Below are 21,561 nucleotides of genomic sequence, written 5' to 3' on the forward strand. Positions count from 1 at the left end.
GGACCCTCCCTTTGATTCTGTCGAGGGTTATGTATGCAGATCTGGGGTACTGTGTTATAGCTGCTTGAGGCTGTGCTAGCACACTCTGGAGTCTTCACGCTTCAGTCATGGAATGGCATTCTAGCCAGAGGTCTTCCTCTGCCCTCCCTTTGCTTCCTGAAGCCGGCTACATGTCTCTTTTGTGAGTAGGTGAATGAAGGAATGGCCCCGGATGTTGTCTGTGTGAAGTGGATGGCCACTTCCTAGCACGTGTTTGGAACAGATCCTTGAGCCTATGTCCCTGGCAGGTTCTAGGTGCTACTACATACTATACTTCCAGTTTAACCAGGTTGCTTTGAACCAAAACCATTCTGACAACAGAATGATTCCAAAGCCCTCCAAACCTAAGCTCCAGCTAGATTCAAGAGGTGCTGTTCCTGTGTTCTTACTGAATCAGAGCTGTGAGAACCTGCCTGACCTCCAGAAGTTTCCCACCGCAACTGGGCCTGAGTCACCTCTCTTGCCCCATCAGGGAACAAAGGTATTGAGAGAGGGAGCAAGCTCTTCCTGTCAAGGGCGTCAGCCTGGGCTTCACCTGACCTCCTCAGTCTCTGGGGAAGAACAAAAGAAGGCCAAGAGGCCATGTCTCTGGTGTACTGCAGCCCATGGCCATTTAGAACTCTATCCTTGAAACTGTGACTAATTGGAATCGGACTACTCTGGAGACCTAGGCCAACGAGGAAGAGAATGGCGGAAACCTGTAGGCATCCACCCCTGGGGTCCCACGAAGCCAGTTTAAGGAACACTGATAACCTCCCAGAGGCAGTGGGCATATTGGTTCACGTATCACACATTCTGGACATTATGACAAGATGTAGGAGGTCGTTACAAATGTGATATAAGCCGGGCGGTGGTGGCGCACGCCTTTAATCCCAGCACTCAGGAGGCAGAGCCAGGCGGATCTCTGTGAGTTCAAGGCCAGCCTGGGCTACCAAGTGAGTTCCAGGAAAGGCGCAAAGCTACACAGAGAAACCCTGTCTCGAAAAACAAAACAAAACAAAAAAAACAAAAACAAAAACAAATGTGATATAAAAGCAAAGGTCTGTTCTAAAAGTCCCTATGTAGGGATAACCCAGGTTTTGCTATCTGAGAAAAGATAGTGAGTTGAGGCTTATACTATGACCCAACATTGCCCTATCTAGTATGCTAACCATCAAGCCATGCCTGTTAAATCAAAATTAGTTACAAATAATTATTCTGTTGCTAATTTGCAGTAACTACATGTACCTAGTACTCAGTGGCCTCTGTGACTAGTGGCTGTCCTCTTGGACACACTAAGAACAGCCTGATCACTGTAAAAAGTTCCACTGTATAGTACCAGCCTCAGAGAATGTCCTAACAAAACACAGGATTTTCCAGATGAACACTGATCATATTTAAAGGAAAAGGAAGAATGGAATTCCCATCTGTTCATTTTCATCAACTAATTTTTATGCCATACAGTGTCAGTGTCAGTTGCTACTGGGTGTTTTAACTGGGCTGAACTGGTTAGCTTGTGAAATTGTGCTGGTTATCTTTAAGCTTATCAGTTGTTTGTCCAGACAAACACTTGGGCAGTGTCTAGTCAAGGTTGTACATTGTTCATCTACAGTCTCAAAAGAGAATCATTTTAAAATGCCTTGGGAGTGTGTAGAGTGTAACTATTACAGCTTTATGATTCTAGTTGATTTTAAAAGAAGATAAATATTCCATGTTACAGTCACAAAATTAAAACCAGTATTTTAAAGTGGAGAAGTATTAAGATTATAGGAGGAAAGTCAATAATATTTAAATGAATGGAGTATGAGGTTAGACAAATTCTTATGGACTTAACAGAACTTTTATGTCTGGTGTGTGCATGCAGGAAGGCACACACACACACACACACACACACACACACACACACACACACACACACACAGAGAGAGACAGAGACATCCCAACCAGGGGCTTTCAAATCAGACAGATTCACATTATCCTGAGCCTCGAACCCTGAATTCACTGCCAACAGCAAAGCAAAAGAGTCTGGGAATAACTGCTTACCCTCCACTTACTTTAATCCTAGATTGTCAGACTGGACCGAACAATGGAACAGATTGTGTTCCCCGTGCCCAGCATCTGTGAATTCCTAACTAAGGAATCCAAACTGCGAATATATTACACCACGGAGCGGGATGAGCAAGGCAGCAAGATCAATGACTTCTTCCTGCGCTCCGAGGACCTCTTCAATGAAATGAACTGGCAGAAGAAACTTCGAGGTGAGTTATAGTGCCTGGACATGCTCTAGAAACCTGCAGCTCTGAGGCTCACGCTTGGCCTGGGTAGAAGCCATTCAGGGGTGGTTGGTGATGTTCCCCTCTGAACACAGACAATTTTGGTATTTCAGTATATGGGCCCGATCTAAAGGCTCTAAATGGGCTGCGTTCATGCGGCATTTGATTTGATGGGCCCAGGGGGCTTCATGGATGACTTGGAGTGCCTGTTTGGGTGTTTCCCTGTGGAAACTTAACTAGACACAGAAAAGGCCAGGCCCTTTTGCTTCACAGGCTGGTTCCCTTGGGCTGAGAATGCAGACAGGCACACCTGTTCCTGAGACTCTTCTGTTTTCCCTCTGATGGAGCAGCTCAGGTTCAAAACTCCCAGTCATTTTACAGGCGGTGTAATTGTTTGCCGAGTAAGATGCAGCGTTGCTCACCAGCAGGTCCCATGGTAAAGCCCAGCCAAGTCAGATGGAGATTACTGGTCTAAAGCACATTTATAGCTCCCCTCCTCTGCCAGGGCTTCGGGCTCCCAGTTTTCATTAGGTTTGAATGTGATCCTTCAGCAGCAGCAGCCTGCTTGGCATCAGCTGTTGTGACCAACTTTGAAAGGATCATGCTTTATTTGTGTGTGTGAGTTGGGAGCCAGGTTTTGGGTTTTTTTTTTTATTCAAAACTCTGAAGTCAAGCTCCAGTTGAGATCTTGAAGGCTCTTTGCAGGGTGCGGCTGGAATAGGGGAGAGCTGTGTCAGAGATCGGTTTCCGGGACTTGTGCTATCTCTGGTCCCTGCCAGTCTGAGCAGAGCCAGGCCTGCTTTCCTTACCAGGCTTGCTTTGTGCGCCTTCCTCCCCATTTCCCTCCACCCCCGGAGTCACACGTGGCAAAGAGTTGTGCAATCCAGGGTAGTAGCGGGTCCTCAGCCCCAAGGTGGCGGGAGGAGAGCGGGCGGCTTAACTGTACCCAGACCCTCAGCCATCCGGTGGACAGTCGTAGCTGGAGTTTTCTCTCTGGGTCCCGCCAAGCCCCGGCAGTCAGACAGCCCACTTATAAAATAAACACACAGACGCTTATATTATTTACAAACTGTATGGCCGTGGCAGGCTTCTTGCTAACTGTTCTTATGTCTTAAATTAACCCATTTCTGTAAATCTATACCTTGCCACGTGGCTCGTGGATTACCGGCATCTTCACATGCCGCTTGTCATGGCGGCGGCTGGCAGTGTCTCTCTCCCTCAGCCTTTCACTTTCCAGAATTCTCCTCTCTCCTTGTCTTGCCTATACTTCCTGCCTGGCCACTGGCCAATCAGTGTTTTATTTATACAGAACAATATCCACAGCAGACAGTCAAGATTCATTTACCGCAGAAAGGCCATCTTGCTGTTCCACGAGTTTTCTTGAAGCGCAGCTAGTACCTTCTCTCATTTCAGCCCTTCTGTTTTTGAAAAATAGTGTTTGTTTTAGGAAAGTTTAAGAACAACTATGCTTGTCATCTGAAAATTTTTTAATTGGCTTCAAAGCTATCTACTAAGATAAAAATGGAAAATAATAAGTGAGTTAAACATTCCAAGTGCTTAGGAAGGGAAGAGATGGTCTCGTTAGAAGCTGCATTAAAATGGAACACGCTTCTCTTCACTAAGTCCCTGACTTCTCTTCTACCAAGTGTGCCCGGGAGATTGTTCTGTCGTGTTTGTGAGGCTGGCTTCCCTTTGGCTGAAGTTACGTACGAAGGTTGTGACTGTGTGATAGGAAATCAGTAACCAGTTCACCCGCGGTGTCTCTTTGGCTGCTGATATTAGTGTTTGATAGTGTTAAGAAGTCAGTCTGGGACTGGAGAGATGGGTCAGCAGTTAATAAGAGCACTGGCTGCCCTTGCAGAGGAGCTGAGTTCACTTCCTGGCACCTGCCTGGCCACGCACAGCCCTCTGTAACTCCAGTTCCAGGGAATCTGACAGCCTCCTTTGGCCTCTGTGAGTACCAGGCACATACACACATGCAAGATAAATACTCATACACATAAAATAAAGATAAAGAAATCTTTTCTAGAAGAAATGAGTTTTGTCTTCTTTAAGAATTTCTCACCACAAGCCCTTTCCTGCTTTATTCTTGAAACACACACACACACACACACACACACACACACACACACACACACCCTCCTGTGTGTACACATTCTTCTTGAGCCATCCCTTTCTGCCATCTGAAGATCATGTCTGGTGAAGAGAAGAGTCTAGGCTGTGGTAACTGGAAGACAGAGCAAGAGGAGGCTCAGATCAAGTTGCTTATGCTGACCCCTTTCTTGCTGGGAATTGTCCCTCATGCTTAGCTTATCACATTAGAGGTGGGAAATGTTGTTTGTGTGGAGTCTTAAGTCATCCAGAAAAGCCCAGTTTCTTTAAAACAAACAACCAGGAACCAGTGAGACCAAGACATGCCCTGGATGCGGTTATTTCAATAGCTTTGGCTGTCTTGGGTGCTGGCCTTCTACCTTCCCGCTGTTGTGCGGCAAGTATATCAATCCGGCTAAATTACAGTCCTTAGTAAAAGCAAACACACTGCAAGATGCAGTGGGGGTTTTAGCAGTGTGCATATTTCTTCCTGTGGGAACTAACGAGCTGTAAGGAGACAGACAGCACAAGCATATTTTTAAGTGGCTACAATACAAAGCTGATTACGACCAGGCCTATAATCAAGCAATGACAGGTTACAGAAGTATGGGAAATCAAGACTTGAAAGAAGAAGAGGGATGGTGGTGACATCTAGCAGGGGAGGCCGAAACAGCCTCAAAGATGGGGTGCAGGGTCAGGGGTGGGGTATGTTCCATTGCCTACTGCTGCTATAACACACTGCCACAAACCCCAGTGTTTACAACAACGTACGTGTACTATCTGGAAGCAGAAGTCTGGTGAGGTTCTCACGGAGTTAAAACTCCAGGTATGGGTAGGATGTGTCCGTGTGTCCCTCCAGCGATTTAAGACTCCTAAAAGCTGCCTGTATTTCTGGGTTATGAGCCTTTCTCCATCTTCAAGCCAGCGATGCCAAGGAGAGCCTTTTCCAGGCTGTATCCCTCTGGGTCTTCTGCCTCCTCCTTTCACTTAAAAGACTTTGTAAGTCTCTTTTGTCACATAACACAACACATTCACAAGCTGAAGATTCAGGTTTGGGACATTTGATTGGACATCATTTTGCTTACCATAGAAGGTCTATTGATTGCTTTAATCATTCCCAAAACACAGTGGCTTAAAACAACGACTACTCATTTTCCTGTAGTTTCCTGTGGTCAAGAATTTGAGAGTAGCTTAGCTGGATAGTTACGGCTTAGTGTCTCTCATTAGGTTGCCACTGAGATGCCATCCAGGACTGTTGTCATCTGAGCACTGGATGAGTACACTCCTCAGTGCTCTCTAGCAGCTCTGGGATCAGGAGATTCCTTTCTTCTGCACATAGACCTTTCCAGGAGTCTCCCGTGTCCTCATGACACAACAGTTGCTTTCCTTAGAGTAAATGATTGAAGCGTGAGTGTGAGGAGAAAGCCACAGAGTTTTTATGATCTGCTCTGTGAAACCTCATGCCAGCCCCTGCAGTACCTTCCATGTGTTAGAAGCACAGCACTGATACAGCCATACTCAGGACAATAGTTAGCTGCCCCCTTAGGGTGTTCCATCAAAGAAAGAGTTATAGCAAAACTGGAGGCATGTGTCTGTATCACAACAGGGGGAGGGGGTGCATGGGAGCTGAACAGTGTGTTCGTGGGAGCTACCATCAGGTTGGGATGTAGAAGCAAAGTATGTGGGGTAGGGAAGTGGGGGAAAGGTTTGGAGAAGGATGGGACATAGCTCCATGTACCATGGGAAGTGTAAAGATATTGTAGGTCTTTAACCATCTCCTTGCACCTGGATAAATAACTGTTTGAGCTACAGAACTGATTATTTATTTGTTCAGAATCAAAATGAGAGTATAAAAATGTTAGCTTTGGGAAATTAGATATATTCGTAAACTGTATGCCCTAGTTAAAGGCCATTTATTGCAGTTGTACTGAAGGGGACATATTCCCATGCAGGGAATTCTGGCTTCCATGGACCGTCACAGATTTCTACTAGCTTCTTATATTCTTCCTGGACTTCTTATGAGCTCTTGATGACTACATAAGGATGCTGTCAGTTTCCCTGAACGCATCAAATTCAGCAGTTATCAGCTTTCTGCCGTTAATCTCTCCAGTTCTTCTATTTTTTTTTATGTATATCAGAAGTGGACATCAGTCCCCAAAGAAGTGCCAATGGCTATTACAGGCTATTACAGGCAGACCAGATGAATTCTCATTTCTAGTTTGCTTCAGCAGAGTAAGGATGTGGCTCAGTTATTCAGTGCTTGCATAACATGCATGAAGCCCTGGGTTTGATCCTCAGCACCATATAAAACTAGGCATAGTAGTGCACAACTATAGTGAAGAAGAGGCAGGAGAATAAAGTTTGAGGACATCCTAAGCTGCAGAACTGGTTTGAGGCTAGCCTAGACTACATGAGAGACCCTGTCTCAAAAAGTATATTCTTTTTGTTTCAGCAATTAATTTACGAAATATTAAATTGCTACCTGGAAGTTGACTGGAGTCAGTCAGCTCTACTGAATGGTGACATTGGCCATCTGTCTTTACCCCTTTCACTGGCTCCAGATGATCACTAATTTGGGGAAATGAATTCGCCAATACTTCCTCCAATTTCTGGGCATTGGTTTCTCTTATTTTTCAAAATGAAGAATTTCAAACTAGATGATTGCTCATAGCTCTGTAACTCAACAGTTTTGAAACATTGCCTGTGACCAAGTTCCAACATGATATCAACAATTACTAAATTACACAGAGACCTCTTTAATTGTTCCATAACTTTCTTTGGATGGAAGTTTCCAGAGGCTTGGCTGCCATTGCAGGCATCATTATAGGGTCATTGGATTTGTCATTGGCTGCTGTCCTAAAGTTAAATGAAGATTTCATTGGTAGGGAGGTGGTTCACGATAGAGATCCTGGCTCACATACCCTGTGCTTTGCTCTGGAGGGGCGTGATGTCTAATGAGAACTATCTTGTGGAAGCTGTCCCCTCCATGGCCACTTCAGTTCCTTCTGTGGCGTAGAATCATCAGTCAGAAGCAATGGCTTAGGAAGGTGGCGATGTGCCAAGTGTCCCCTGCCCCTTTGTGATAGCTTTATCACATACCTGTCTCTCCTGGAGCCTTTGGAAGTGTGAACTCCGCCGCTGACCCTGGTCAGCCACCTGCTGTCTCCAGTTCCTTGGTTTTGAGATCAACTGTACCATTTGGAGGGAAATGGCATTTGACTCAGTGGTGAGAAAGGGGTAACTGTCCTGCACTGGGGAATTAATGGAGTGTTTTAAGCCAAGAAAATGGTACCAGGCCCAGTCAGAGGCTCAACTGGGCCAACTCTGAGTGTTCTGTCTCCCTGACATTTCTAAAAGGCTAATTGAATTCTTGGGTCTCTCTGAGCATCTCATCTGGTCCTGGAGGTCTGAGGAGAACCAGAATCACAGTGTGTGAACTCTGGATAACCCTCGGATTCCATAACTGGTGGAGCTGACTGGGGCATGCAGGACCTTGAGCTGGCCCAGCCTTTGCCCTTCTCTTCTTCCTTGCACCCCAATGCATCTTCTGTTAGTGAGTTCTCCAGTGACCCGATGTCATGTCACTGTGTGCCAGCTTTGAAACAAGTTATCGCTCTTACTGTTGTGGTCCAAACTGGGAACAAAAGTGGACTTGTGGGCGTCTAGGAGGAGGAAGGGCCATGCCAAGCTCTAGCACTCTGACTTGTCATCATCAACAACCTCACAGACTTCGTTTGTTTCCACAGCCCAGCCTGTCTTGTACTGGTGTGCCCGAAACATGTCTTTCTGGAGCAGCATTTCCTTCAACCTGGCCGTCCTAATGAACCTGCTGGTGGCATTTTTCTACCCATTTAAAGGAGTGCGGGGAGGTAACCGTATCTTTCTTTATTCTTTAGAGGCACAGTCTTGATGTATAGTACAAGCTAGTCTGGAACCCAGGATGCTCCTCTCCTCTTCAGCCTTCTGGTGACAGGCTGTCTTAGTGAAGATTTCTATTGCTGGGATAAAACAGTATGACCAAAAGCAACTTGGAGAGGAAAGGTTTATGTCAGCTTGCACTTTCACATGACAGTCCAACATCAAAGGAACCTGGAGGCAGGAACCAAATGAAGCAGAGGCCATGGAAGGGTGCTGCCTACTGTCTTGCTCCTCTTGGCTTGCTCAGCCTATTTTTTTGATTTTGCTAACAGAACTTTTGGGGAGAAACACAGACTTGTACTACATGTTGAGATATTCTTTTCTTAAGTAAATTAAATACTAGGTAATCCCACTGGCCTCCAGGTTAAAAATAAAATATTATTAAAATCGTATTTATAAAAAGAAGGGGGAAAAAATACCCTAAAGTCTGAGAATTCTAATTCTGCGCACCCAGTCAGGGATGGTTCCCTCTTCCCAAATGATTCTAGCTTGGGTCACATTGGCATAAAACTAGCCAGCACACAGGCGTACTCTGCCATGCCTGGCTCAGTATCTTTAGTTTCAGGGAAAGAGCTGGTGACAACAGGAAGGCTATGACTTGGGTCCTGACTTCTATCACTGAAACCATTGATGCCATTTAGGACCCTAGTTACCCATTTCCAGATAAGAGGAAATAGTAGCTTTTAACCAAGATTTGGCTTTAAATCAAACTTAAAATAGTGTTTAAAAAAAAGAAGAAGAAGAAGAAGGGAAGCTATGGAGCCTGTCAGAAATTGTCTAAAGCCCCATGTCTTACATATGGGGAAAGCATGTGTCTGAGAAGTTGAGAGAGACAGCGTGCCAAGCTAGTTAGTGGGAGAGCTGATCTTACAGCATAGACATTTTGTAATCAATCCACTGTATGTTTTCCCATACCACACTTCTGGAATGGTTTTCAGACTACAGACTGTAAGAAACCTCTGGAATCTACTTTCCCTTTTGCAAGTCAGGGGTGAGGCAGGCCTTGAGACTGTGGCCAGTACTCCTTGAGTGTTTAGACTGTGGAGAGCTGCCCTGCTACCACTCATGGATTTCCCCCACCCACCACCTCCTTCCAGTCATCCGCATGAGCCCTCTACATGTTTTGATGAGAAAAGGCAAACAGGACAACATTTTTCTATTGGGGGACCCTCAGCTTGATAACTCGTGTCTGAGAGGCCCTGGCCTTATGGGGAAATGTTCCTCTTCTATTAGAGATTCACATCCTCTTTCTTCTCACCACATTAAGGATGCAATCCAAGGCCTCATACATGCTTGGCAAATGCTCTAGCATGGAGCCATGCTCCCAGTCCCATGCATCCCAGTCTCCAGGGAGGTCCAGTTTTTAGCTAAATTTTTCATCAGAGCTTTTTGGCATACCATTTTGCCTTTAGGTAAAACAACCTGCCACCAGCATCCTGTATGAAACTTAATGGGATAAAGAAGCCCCGAGTCAGACCCAGAAAAACACTGAGAATATTTGAGCTGAATATTATAGTTGTAGATTTAAGCAGCATATGCACAATAAAAGTGTATTTAAGGAACGACTTTAAAGTGATGACATGTTGTATAATGCTACATACCCTTTCAAGGACTTAACTTTTCTGTTTTCTGTTGAAGGCATCATTTAAAGGGTCACTCCTCCTCCAAAGCATGATCTAAAAGGCCCAGGGGCATTTTTTTCTTTAAATGCTGAATTAAGCAACATGAGTGTTTATGTTTGAAAAGATTTGATTGGAACACAGGGCTACAGTTTTCCTCTGGGGAGGTGTCTCCCTTAACCAAGATGTTAATCCGTGGAGGTAAGAGCTGTGAGGGAGTCAGTACAGACCTCCATTGATGATTTCCCAGGTCTCCTTCCAACTCAGAGAAGTTACTATGTTCATCCCAGCAGATTACCCAGCCTTTTCTTTGCATGTGCTTTTATGTGCCCTCCATCCCTCTAAATCTGATATTTCAAACAGATTTTAATGATTCACCCAACTGTTTTCTTCACTGGTTGTTGGTACCAGCATCCAGGTCAGTGTCTGGGGACAGTGAGTTGACACCCCCCATGCTTCAGTATTAGCCTTCATACTGTGGAATTCTAGACAGGGGTTTGTTGGCCACTGGTCATATGACTCTGTATAGGCCTCTTTGGTTACTCCATGATATTCGCTATATTACTAGATGCTGACACATAGTCAGGATGCTGAGGCTTTGGTGTGGCTTCAGAAATGCCTAGAAGGTTCTTACAAAATAGTTGTAGAAGCCTGAACCCTTAACAGTCAAATCTGAGACTCCTTGAATGAGGTGATGGTTGAGATCCTCCCAACTCTATGGTGGTGCACTCTGGGTATGGTACCACCTTCATTAGCCTGAAGGAGACAAGGTTTCCTTGTCTGATTATGAGTCATGGATTTAGAACTTCATGCCAATGGATTAACTGGAAAGCAGTATCAGAGATCCTGGGAATAAAAGGAGGCTGATTCAACCTACAAATCCCCTTTCATGGTATGGAGACTGATGTTACCTTGGAAACAGCAGTTCACCATCAGAGTGAATTCTTCCATTTGTAACACGTGCCATGGGAATTTTCTGTGCTAAACACCAACGTTTTTAGGAAAACAGTTGCATTCATACTGCTCAGAAAATAGATGTGGTTTGTTAAACCAAAAATGCTCATGTGAGATTAGTATATATTAGACTCTGTAGGTGCAGCTCAGTAGTAGGATGTTTGCCAAGCATGACCAAGGCCAGTATTTGATCTCCAGCATTTCCAAAATAAAATTTTCTATGTATGTTTACATCACAATTTCTTGCATCCTAAAAACAGGATTACTAAAATATACCTCTTAGATGAACATAATGACCTTATTTTGTACAGTGTTGTGGTTCTGTGGCTTATGAGACCTAAGCAGCCAAGGGCAGCTGTGGCCTTAAAAGCTCCTTTTCAAAAGCATCTATCTCCCAAGCCTGCTAAGCCACACATAGGAAGCACAGTACTAGTACAGAGTCAGATACTGCTTAGTCTGTGAGCATGCCACCGTGGCTCAAGTAAAGAGAGTGTGGCTCCCTAAACTTTCTAATGATTGGAATATTTTAACTTACTGTGAGTGGAAGGAACAGCATGACAAACTGCCATGTACATCAGCCCAGCTTGAACAATTAGCATTTTGCTAAACTTGTTTCCTCTAGCCCCCTGCTGTATTTTTGAAACATTTTAGAGAAGTTTAGACATTTTGTTGTTTTGACCATAAATATTTCAGTGTGCCTCTAACTTATAAGCATATTTTAAAATATATATAACCACCATGCCATTATCATATGTAACAAAACTAACAGTAAATCCTATAATAGTCCAAATTCACATTTCTCCAGCTGCCTCCAAGATTTCTTTCTAGACCAAGTCTCTTGGAGTCTAGCACTAGTTTTCAGTACCATGTTAATAGGGAGAAGAGAGCAAGTTCTTACATTGGCCTCTTCAGGACTTGGGTACAAGTGTTGTACTAGCCACATTTATGGTTAAGACATTAAGAATCTATTGAAAGCCAGGCTTACTTTTTAATCCCAGCATATGGAAGGCAGAGTCAGGCAGATCTCTGTGAGTTCAAGCCAAAATGTTTTAGGCCAGCCAGAGCAACATAGTGACCTTGCCTTTGGCAAAAAAAGGAAGGAAGGAAGGAAGGAAGGAAGGAAGGAAGGAAGGAAGGAAGGAAGGAAGGGTAAGCAATATGTTTTAAATGGTTTTAAACATGAAAATGAAAGGTAAGTCAGAGAATGGGAGAAAATATTTCCAAAGAATATATCTGAATATATCAAGACTTTTATGCAGAATATGAACACATAAAACACTATAATAGAAAGAATACCCTAGTAAAAGAATGGGCAAGGTATTTGTTCAAATAAATAACAAAAGAAGATCTAAGAACGACCAATAGGTACATGAAAAGATAGCCCACATCATGAGTTGTCAGTAAATTACAAATTAGAACAACAGTGATATATTTCTACAAAAGACTGTCAACATTCAAGGGCTAATGAAAGGCAGAAAGGTGCAATCTCTTTGGAAAGCAATATGGCAGTGTCTCACAAAGTTGCACATTATACATAAGAGCCAACAGTCTACTTCCCTGTGTTTATGCAAAAGAAACAACAGAATCAATTCCACTCCAAGGTTAGCACTTGAATGTTCTAGTAGCATCATTCTGAATATCTCCACACTAGGATGACCACAAATATCCATTCATTATTGAGTGAATAAATAAATTGTGGTACATCCATAGTAACTCAGCAATAAAAACAGTGAAGTAGGAGTAACCAGCCTGATTCTTAAACTCTAATTAGTCATACACGAAAGACTACTTACTAATACAATTCTTTCTCCATTTTCATGAGAAACACAAGATTATAGTAACAGAAAACACACTCATGGTAGCCTCGGGGTAGGGATGGGGCAGCACATAAACTGTAGTGACCTCCAGGAAATCTGTCAGGGTGCTCATGTTTGTCAGGTTAGCACACTCTGTGTCTTGATTGTGGTGACAACATCCTATGATGGTCATGTAACTATAAACTGCCAAAATTCTTGATCTGTGCTTACAGTGAATTTTTTTTTAATAGTAGCTAAAGACTATTAACATTAGAGGCATGTAACTTCTAGCCATTTGCTATATCACTTTGGAGAAAATACATAAAAACTGGATTACCTTTAAAGTAAAGATACTGCACCAACCCCATAGGTTGACAAAGGGGGCTGAGATAAATGATAATTTTTGAGAGCAGGAGAGAGAATATGATGTGTGACAGTTGTGAAATGTGCACAAAATGGTACATATGCCCCCAGAATCCACATTTTGAGTTTGCATAAACTTTACGTGCCTTTGTACCCATTTCTTTTTCTTTTATTTTTTTTAATTTTCTGTGTATGTGGTATGTGTGGTCACATGTGTGAACACATGTGTATATGTGTGTAGGGGCCCAAGATTAACATTGCATGTCTTCCTTGATCATCCTCCACTTTGTATATTGAGGCAAGGTCTCTCACTTGAGCCTAGCTTGCCTACCCAGCGAGCTTGCTCGGCGGATTCCCTGTCTCCACCTCCCACTCACTGGGTTTACAGGAGAGCCACACCCACCCAACATTAACATGGATCCTGGAGATCTGAACTGCCCACTTTGTGCCCGTTCTTAACCAGTTTTTCCTTCTCAAGGATACCGAAAGTGAGAAAAGGCAAGTGGCTGGCTCTAGGGGGACAGTTGTTGAAGAGAAAATGCCTCTGGGCGGATGGAACTGAGCTGGAAAAAGAGCAGCCACCTGCTTAGTTACCTCTTCTTGGGCTGTGCTGTACGGCTGGCCATTCTAAAGAGGAAAATCTCCTTTACATAAGTGTCCTGAATCATGTGGCACTGCTTGTTTACATCCGAGGGAGACTCAAAATGTGACAGCATTTGCAATAGGGGTGTTTTCTTTTTTTTAATGAGTGTTTTACAGAACTGTATTTTTAGCCATGTTGGCTCGTGTTATGTAACCAAGACATCTCGTGGGACACTCTAAATAGAACCTGAAATAGCAAGAGATGACAAAAACTGGTAGAAGCTCGTTGACTGCAGGGGTAATCTAACCGGAGATGATGCCCAAGAGCCAGAACTTGCCTTCCCCCTTCCCTTGCGGAAATCAAGTTCAGCCATGGTACCTGTAGTTTTCCTTTGCATATTTTTAATAGAAAGCAAGCAAAGGCTTCCAGTCTCTCCATCCCCAGAAGTGAATTATGACCCATGGATCATTTTTATTTGTTGAATAAGTATCTGGTCTCTCCTCTGTGCCAGGTTCTTTTCTCAAGAAACTTGGAGTCTAGACCGAAGACTGACAGACAAATAAAATGATGGTTAGAAAATAGCAGCATTTGGGGCTCGGGAGCGTGCTGACTGCTCTTCCAGAGGACTCGGGTTCAATTCCCAGAACCCACATAGCAGTTTACAACTGTCTGTAACCCAGCGCCAAGTAATTTGACACCCTCACACAGACAAACATACATGCAGGCAAAATACCAGTGCACATAAAAATAACTAAATCTTTAAAAAGGAAGGAAGGAAAGAAAGAAAACAAAAGAAATGAGCAGCATTTGAGCCAGGAATGTAGCTTGGATACAGAGAGCTGCCCTAGCATACCAGGCCTACAGGAATGACCAGGAAGCATGGGGAGGAGAATACTTTGCCTGCTCTTTCTGAGTAGGAATGACTTACCAAAATTGGTAATATCTCAACTAAACCCAAGAGACACAGGAGGAGCAGAGAATTTTCCAGGCAGAAGGGACATGTATGATGGCTTGGAAGCCTAAAAACATTGAAACTTTGAGAATTTGAAGTGAAAATCAGAACAACATAGTTTAGAGAGGTGACTGAAGAAAATGTCGTCAGACCTGCCTTCAGCTGTCACCTAGATTCCATGAAAGCACCAATTCCAAAGATCTCTGTTTTGTCTTTCCAGGAACGTTAGAGCCACACTGGTCAGGCCTCCTGTGGACAGCCATGCTCATCTCTCTGGCAATCGTCATTGCTCTGCCCAAGCCCCATGGCATTCGGGCCTTAATTGCTTCCACAATCCTACGGTTGATATTTTCAGTTGGGTTACAACCTACACTGTTTCTTCTGGGAGCTTTCAATGTAAGTATGAATCGCTTTATCGCGCAATTCTTGTTTGTGAGTTAATAGGAGTGTTTTCCATTTGGTCCCGAGCATCTTGGCCTGTGTTTTCAATCAAGAAAAAAAAAAAAAATGTTGTTAGATTGGCATCTTCCTTTGACCTCTTCAGGGTAAATTGAGTCTCCAAGGGCATCATTTGGGCCTCAACAAGCTCTTTCCTTGGAAGTAGCTCTGTCAGGAGCTAGACAGTAATAGTAGCAGCAAAGGAAGTTCAAGTTGGTTTGACCAGTCAGGCCAAAGGTTTGTTTGGGCCATAGGTTTTTAGCCAGTAAGTCAAATGATCAAATATTAACATAGCGCTCACTTCTCAAAGGCTCACCTAGAAAAGAGGGGAGAGGTTATAGGAGCTGTTCAAAAAAGAAAACAGACGGAGGAAGTGGGGAGAGAAGAAGAGAATTCAGGATCGCCATTAGGTGTCAGTGGAACACATGGGCATGTGGTCATTATAGTTGAAGGGATTCCAAGGGTCCTTAGGAAATGGTGGTGGCTGAGGGAAGGCTGTAGTTGGCACAGGGCTGTTGGTGGAGGAAAAGAGAAAATTCAGACATGAAAGGGATCATGGGAATCTAAAAGCACCTTCCTTTGGTTTGGGTTTCTATTCTAAGCATATAAGAAAGCTGAGGTGACTGTACAAATCACGGAAGGTCAGAAAAATAAGGGTAATACATAACCATGTCTGGGGGTTCATACAGCAAAAGCAGCAGGATTCTGGCAAGATAAACTCAAAGCATCAGGATTGAAATTGTGTTTTGTTGATTTGCTTTCGGTTTTGAGACAATCTTGCTGTGTAGCCAGGGTTAGTCTATGTAGCCCAGGCTGGTCTTAAGTTCACTACATAGCCCATGCTGGCCTTAAACTCATGATCGTCCTGCCTCAGCCTTCAGAGTGATAAGATTACAGGTGTCTGCCACCACACCCTATGAAGTTGTGCCTTAAAGAATAGGAAAGGTGAGGCCAGGAAGTGCCAGACTCAGAAAAGCATCTTGCTTATTTTAGGCCTCTTAGACTGAAGTGGAACAACAGACTGGAGGCCTGTGTTTTGGGTAGGGACTAACCCTAGGACACTGAACTCTAGGAGAAATCCATTTAGGACCTCATCTTGCAGGTCTACATCTATTTCCAAAACATCAATCCATGGTGGGAAATGTTAGGTGGGAAATTTAAAAAAAGGGTTCAATGGCAAAATCCATACAGGAAGTACTGGGTTCAGCAAAATGAAAGGTGTTGTGATTTTTAAGATTTGTCAGAGACCTACAGAAATGATTATGAATCTTTGAGGAAAAGAACCTGCATAGACGTGTTTCCAAAATGCTTTAATCCATAGTTTTGTAGATGTGTCAGTTGGGAATAATTTTATATGGAATAAGTGCTGGGAGACTCTGTTCACCTTGGTAGGAAGTACTTGCGGTGTTTGGAGCCAAGGTGATTTGTACAAAGGCATTCTAGAAAATTCATTCATCCGTGTTCTGTAGACTGGGGTGGGAGGTACTATAGGCAGGGAGGCCTTTTGGGGCTCTGGCGGTGCTTTTGATCAGGTGTGGTAAGTCTGAGTCATAGTGTAGACATAAGAAACAAGGTACAGATGTCACATGAGTGAAGGAAAGAACATCACAGGGTAGGCAAAAAGGCAGAGCCATATCCTTAACAAACTGTGGCAAGGTCTTTTTCTTCAAGCAAGAGAAGCATTCTGGCCTTGATTGGGTGGACAATAAAAGGGACAGATTTATTATGTGTATTAGTTGCTTTTCTGCTGCTGTGACAAAAACACTGTAACTAAGGCAACTTATAAAGCCTTTAATTGGGCTTAGGATTTCAGAAAGTTGGAGTCCATTGATGGCAGAGCAAAGGTATGGCAGCAGGAACCGCTGAGAGCTCACAAATTGATCCCCAAGGAGGAGGCAGAGAAAGCCAAGCGGGAAAGGCCCTAGTCTTTAGAAATCTCAAATCCTCTCCCACTCCCATCCCCTGCCCTGAGACACACTTCCTAAGCCTTCCCAGTCTACCCACTGCAGGTCAGGATTCAAACCTATGGGCCTGTGTGGGCTACTCTCATTCAAACCACCTGGGTCTTGGGGGGGGGGGGAGGGTGTTCGTGTGTGTAGATGTGTGTGTGCCAGTGCATATGGAAGCCAAATGTCATCATTCCTCAGGAGCCATCCTCCTCATTTGAGATAATGTCTCTCACAGGCTTAAGGCTTACTGATTTGGTTAGGCTGGCTAGCCCCGTGGACCTGCCTGTCTCTGCCTCCCCAGCACTGAGATAACAAGCACACACCACCACACAAGGATTTTTTTTTTACGTGGATTCTGGAGATCAAATTCAGGCTTACATAGGAAGCACTTTAACAAGAAGCCATCCGCCTCACCTAAAAAGGAGAAATTTAACTGTGAATTTCCAGTCGTGGTGACTGGGCAAAGGCTGCGGCCACCATCTACAATGAAATGATGCAACAGTCAGTCGAGTTTTTAAGGTGACACTGCATTCACATTGTTCACTTGACATGCTCGAGATGACAAGACATGCCATTAATGTTAGCGCTGACATTTTTAAATCCCAGAGCACAGTGGCAAAGAGAGACAGTTCTGGAAAGGGGGGCATGGGTGTCGTATGCAGTGAGAAGTTTAAGATGATCAGATGATGAGTGGATGGATGGACTGACAGATGGCTGGACTGCAGAAATTGTCTGCCGTATACTGTGCAGTTCTTTTTGCTCTGTCCTTGAATCGTTCCACAGACAACACGTCTTTAACACAAACCACTTGCAAGGAATCCTCAAGTTAGACAGTTAATTACCATTTGTAATGCATTAGCTGTGGAGGCCAGGACAGCTATCATAAATAACCACTTAGAGGTTTGGTTTATTTTTATTTATTTTTTTTTAAGCGAGAGACACCACCTATACTGTATGGGAGAAGGAAGAGTAGCTGAACAGACAGAAGAAGGCTGGGGGAGGAGGCTAGGGTGATATCAGAAAGGTAGAGCACCAAGGTTAAGGTTAGGACAAGGTGATGAGTCTTGCGCTGAAGGAAGCTCAGATAGATGCGCTCAGAGCATAAGCAAAGATGTGATATATACGGGCAGAATCCCTTGGAGATGGAGGGGAAGCTAGCTCAAAAGCTGGTCAAGCAGCTGGGCAGTGGTGGCGCACACCTTTAATCCCAGCACTCAGGAGGCAGAGCCAGGCGGATCTTTGTGAGTTCGAGGCCAGCCTGGTCTACAGAGCAAGATCCAGGACAGGCACCAAAACTACACAGAGAAACCCTGTCTCAGAAAGAAAAGAAAAAAAAAAAAGCTTGTCAAGCGGAGTGAATATGGAGTAGGGCAATGGGCTGAGTCCATGAACAGGAGATACTTCCTGGGGAAGCAGTGAATGTTAAAGAGAAGAGTGAGTGGGGTGATGTGGATTGCTGGCCTCTTTAGATTTTTAAAACGGGGGTATGTTGGAGGCTCTGTGACATGAACTGGATTATGATTGTCCCTCGTCTCTCCAAACCCCCCTCTAAAACTCCATCCAGAGTCAGCCATGCTTTGCTGCCCTGTGAAGGACTCTTACCCACAGGGTTAGAACTCAGGGCAAACCTGGCCTATTGTACGTTGAGCCTGCTTGAGAAAGCCAGAAGTTCTGTGTGTGTGCTGACGTCCTCCCTTATCTGATTGTGAGGGAGCTCACTTACACTGACTACAGATTAGCTGGCAGAATATCTGTGCACCTGGTGCCAAGGGAGCTGGGGTGGAGGAAGACGGTTCTCCTGAGTGCATTCAAAGAGCTTTCTCCCCAGCCTTTTCTGTTAACATGGTACTAGGGATGGACTTCCAGGCACGGGGTTTCTACCCAAATACAAATGTATTAGCCAGTAGATAAGTCAGGGTCCCTTCATTAGTGGGTGTCAGGAAACCCATGCTAGCTGAAGCAGAGGGTTCAATGCGTTGGTTCCTTTTGTCATAGAAATCAAGGGCCTGGCTTCAGGTGTAGCTGAATGTGAGGCTTGGGTAGTGGCATCAGGGCCTAGTTCCTGTGTCCCTTGGTTCGACTCTGTGTCCTCTGTACTGTTGTGGTTTCATGAACTGTGGTACGGTAAGAAGAGGCCAGCAGCCCCAAGCTCATATGCCTTCAAGGTCAAGGTAAGTAGAAAAAACAAAATTGTCTTTTGCTATAAGCCCAGGGAAATGCCCCTGGGGTTCATTGGCTTCGTTTGGTCATGTAACTACCCTTGAGCAGTCGTCATACCCAGAAGAATAGGACATTGTGATTGGCCAGGATGAAGCTGCTTCTTGGAAAGAGTGGATCCCCATGGGAAGATCAGAAGTCCTTCCCAGAAAGAAGTCCAGGAGAAAAGAGCTCATCCTGGCAAACCTTGTTTTTGTTTCTCAAGAAAACGTTTGTCTTACTTGTGAACATGTCAGCAAAAAAAAAAAAAAAAAAAAAAGATGAGAATTGTCCACTTCTCATTAAGTTCCACCTCTGTAACGTCTGGAATGGAGCCGGCTTAGACAATACGCAGTAATCATGCTGATCACTGAGTTCGTGGATAGAGGCGACTTCTGTGTTTGACTGACTCATATAAGAATGTTAGAAATGGTTCATTTCGAAAATCGTCATTTCAGTATGTGTTAATTTTGTTTTTGCCATACACAAGTGCTGCTTGATTGCTGGTGCACATGAAATTATCTGACTGCCGTGTGACTTGTAGTATGCCTGAAAAGCAAAGGAATGGAATGACTTAGAGTATCCGGACAGTTGTGAGTGGGCTTGGCGGGCACTCGGCGGTAAAGTCCCTCTCAGGTTCTCACGCACAGCTGAGCATGGCCGGCACCATCTGACCCTTCCCTGCACCATCTGTCCTCAGGTCTGCAATAAAATCATCTTCCTGATGAGCTTTGTGGGCAACTGTGGGACGTTCACCAGAGGCTACCGAGCCATGGTTCTGGATGTGGAGTTCCTCTATCATCTGCTGTACCTGCTGATCTGTGCCATGGGCCTCTTCGTACACGAGTTCTTCTATAGTTTGCTGGTGAGTGTCAGGCGTTCACGTATTTCTCACTTGGAGAGCTGTGTCGTCTCTTATCACAGACCCCACCTTCTAATAGCAGCTAGTGTGCCTGGTCCTGTCATGTCAAGCCCCAACTGCATCCGGTCTTGGGAGGATCTGAGAGAAAATGACATAGGAATCGAGGCAGCTCCTGGGAACCTGACAGTACATAATCCCATTGTGTCCTGTGTGTGGCACCTCTGTAATTTCCACTCACGGAAGGGGTGGCCATGAGGCTCAGATGTTTTTATATATGTGTCTGTTTCTATGACTCAGATAGCACTTGCCAAGATGGATATGTTTGACACATCATCCACAGTCCCCTGGGATCTGTCTCTCCATGCAAACATGTAAGGACCAAAATAGGAGTAACATGCAAAGCCTCAAGACCCCTGACAGTGAGCTTGCTAGATAAAGGTGATTTTGTTCCCATGGAGCCAGGTGGTTAAGGCCTTGACAGTCTGTGAATTGGTTCTGTCCCCTTTCTTGGGAGCAGATTAAGTTACAAACCGAATAATGATTTCCTGTCCTGTACTCAGAGGAAACCTAGATCTATAGAGTTTGGAGATAAGAATTTCATTGTACCTACATAACATGGCAAGAAGCATAAACTTGACCTATTGTGAAAACACAAGAAATAAAAAAGATATGAAGTTCAAAAATGTTCAAGGCCTCAGTACTGGCTTAAGAGAGGGAGGGAGGGAGGGAGGGAGGGAGGGAGGGAGGGAGGAAGGGAGGGAAGGGAAAGAAAAGGAAAGGAAGAGATTTAGAAAAGGCAGATGGGGCCGGGTGGTGGTGGCGCACGCCTTTAATCCCAGCACTCGGGAGGCAGAGCCAGGCGGATCTCTGTGAGTTCGAGGCCAGCCTGGGCTACCAAGTGAGTTCCAGGAAAGGCGCAAAGCTACACAGAGAAACCCTGTCTCGAAAAACCAAAAAAAAAAAAAAAAGAAAAGGCAGATGGGAAAGTCCTTTCAGGCGGTGCTAGCTCCATGATTTCTGAGCTGTTTGCTTTTGTGTGGGCCTCAGTTTCCTCACAAGTGAGAAGGCTGCTTCCCTGGCAAGGATGCTGTTTGGATCATACGCAGCTGTTCATGCCACACCCTGAACAGGCAGAGGCACACGATGGCTCTTCTTCTTGTCTTTGTCATCCTCTCTTCTTGCTCCCATGCAAAATATCATAAAGAATTCACCAGGATTAGCTCATTCCATTAGTGGTGGATGTTGGCAGGCTAAACAGAATGGATTATTTTCTCCAGTTTCAGAGTCTGTCTGGCTATACTTTGAGGTTTTAGGCAAAGAGGTTGCAGGATATACTCGTGAGTGCCATTATGTGGCCTATTTTGGTCATTCCACATTAGAAGTCTTTAGAGCCCTGTATCTATTCCGGAACCTTTCTGTGTCCTGCAACAACATCCCTGGACAGAGTTTCAGCCTGTGAGTCCAGGAGACCCACATCCAGCAGTCCAGCAAACTCCTGTCTGCCATGGGTAGAGTGACAGGGGTCAGCGGGGCCTCTCTTTGGTTCCTG

At 44.5% G+C, this 21,561-nt stretch overlaps 1 protein-coding gene across 12 annotated transcripts in view; it reads left to right on the forward strand.

Annotated features, from left to right (window-relative positions):
- Itpr1 (inositol 1,4,5-trisphosphate receptor type 1) overlaps nt 1–21,561 on the forward strand; it is a 341,014-nt gene that overhangs the window by 280,954 nt on the left and 38,499 nt on the right. For all 12 annotated transcript variants that reach the window (XM_059258296.1, XM_059258297.1, XM_059258299.1 and 9 more), the window contains 4 exons: nt 2,084–2,276; nt 8,129–8,251; nt 14,788–14,963; nt 19,851–20,015. In XM_059258296.1, coding sequence (XP_059114279.1) covers nt 2,084–2,276; nt 8,129–8,251; nt 14,788–14,963; nt 19,851–20,015 — 657 coding nt within the window. The remainder of the gene's footprint in view (nt 1–2,083; nt 2,277–8,128; nt 8,252–14,787; nt 14,964–19,850; nt 20,016–21,561) is intronic.

Source organism: Peromyscus eremicus, chromosome 3, assembly GCF_949786415.1.
Source record: "Peromyscus eremicus chromosome 3, PerEre_H2_v1, whole genome shotgun sequence".
NCBI lineage: Eukaryota > Metazoa > Chordata > Mammalia > Rodentia > Cricetidae > Peromyscus > Peromyscus eremicus.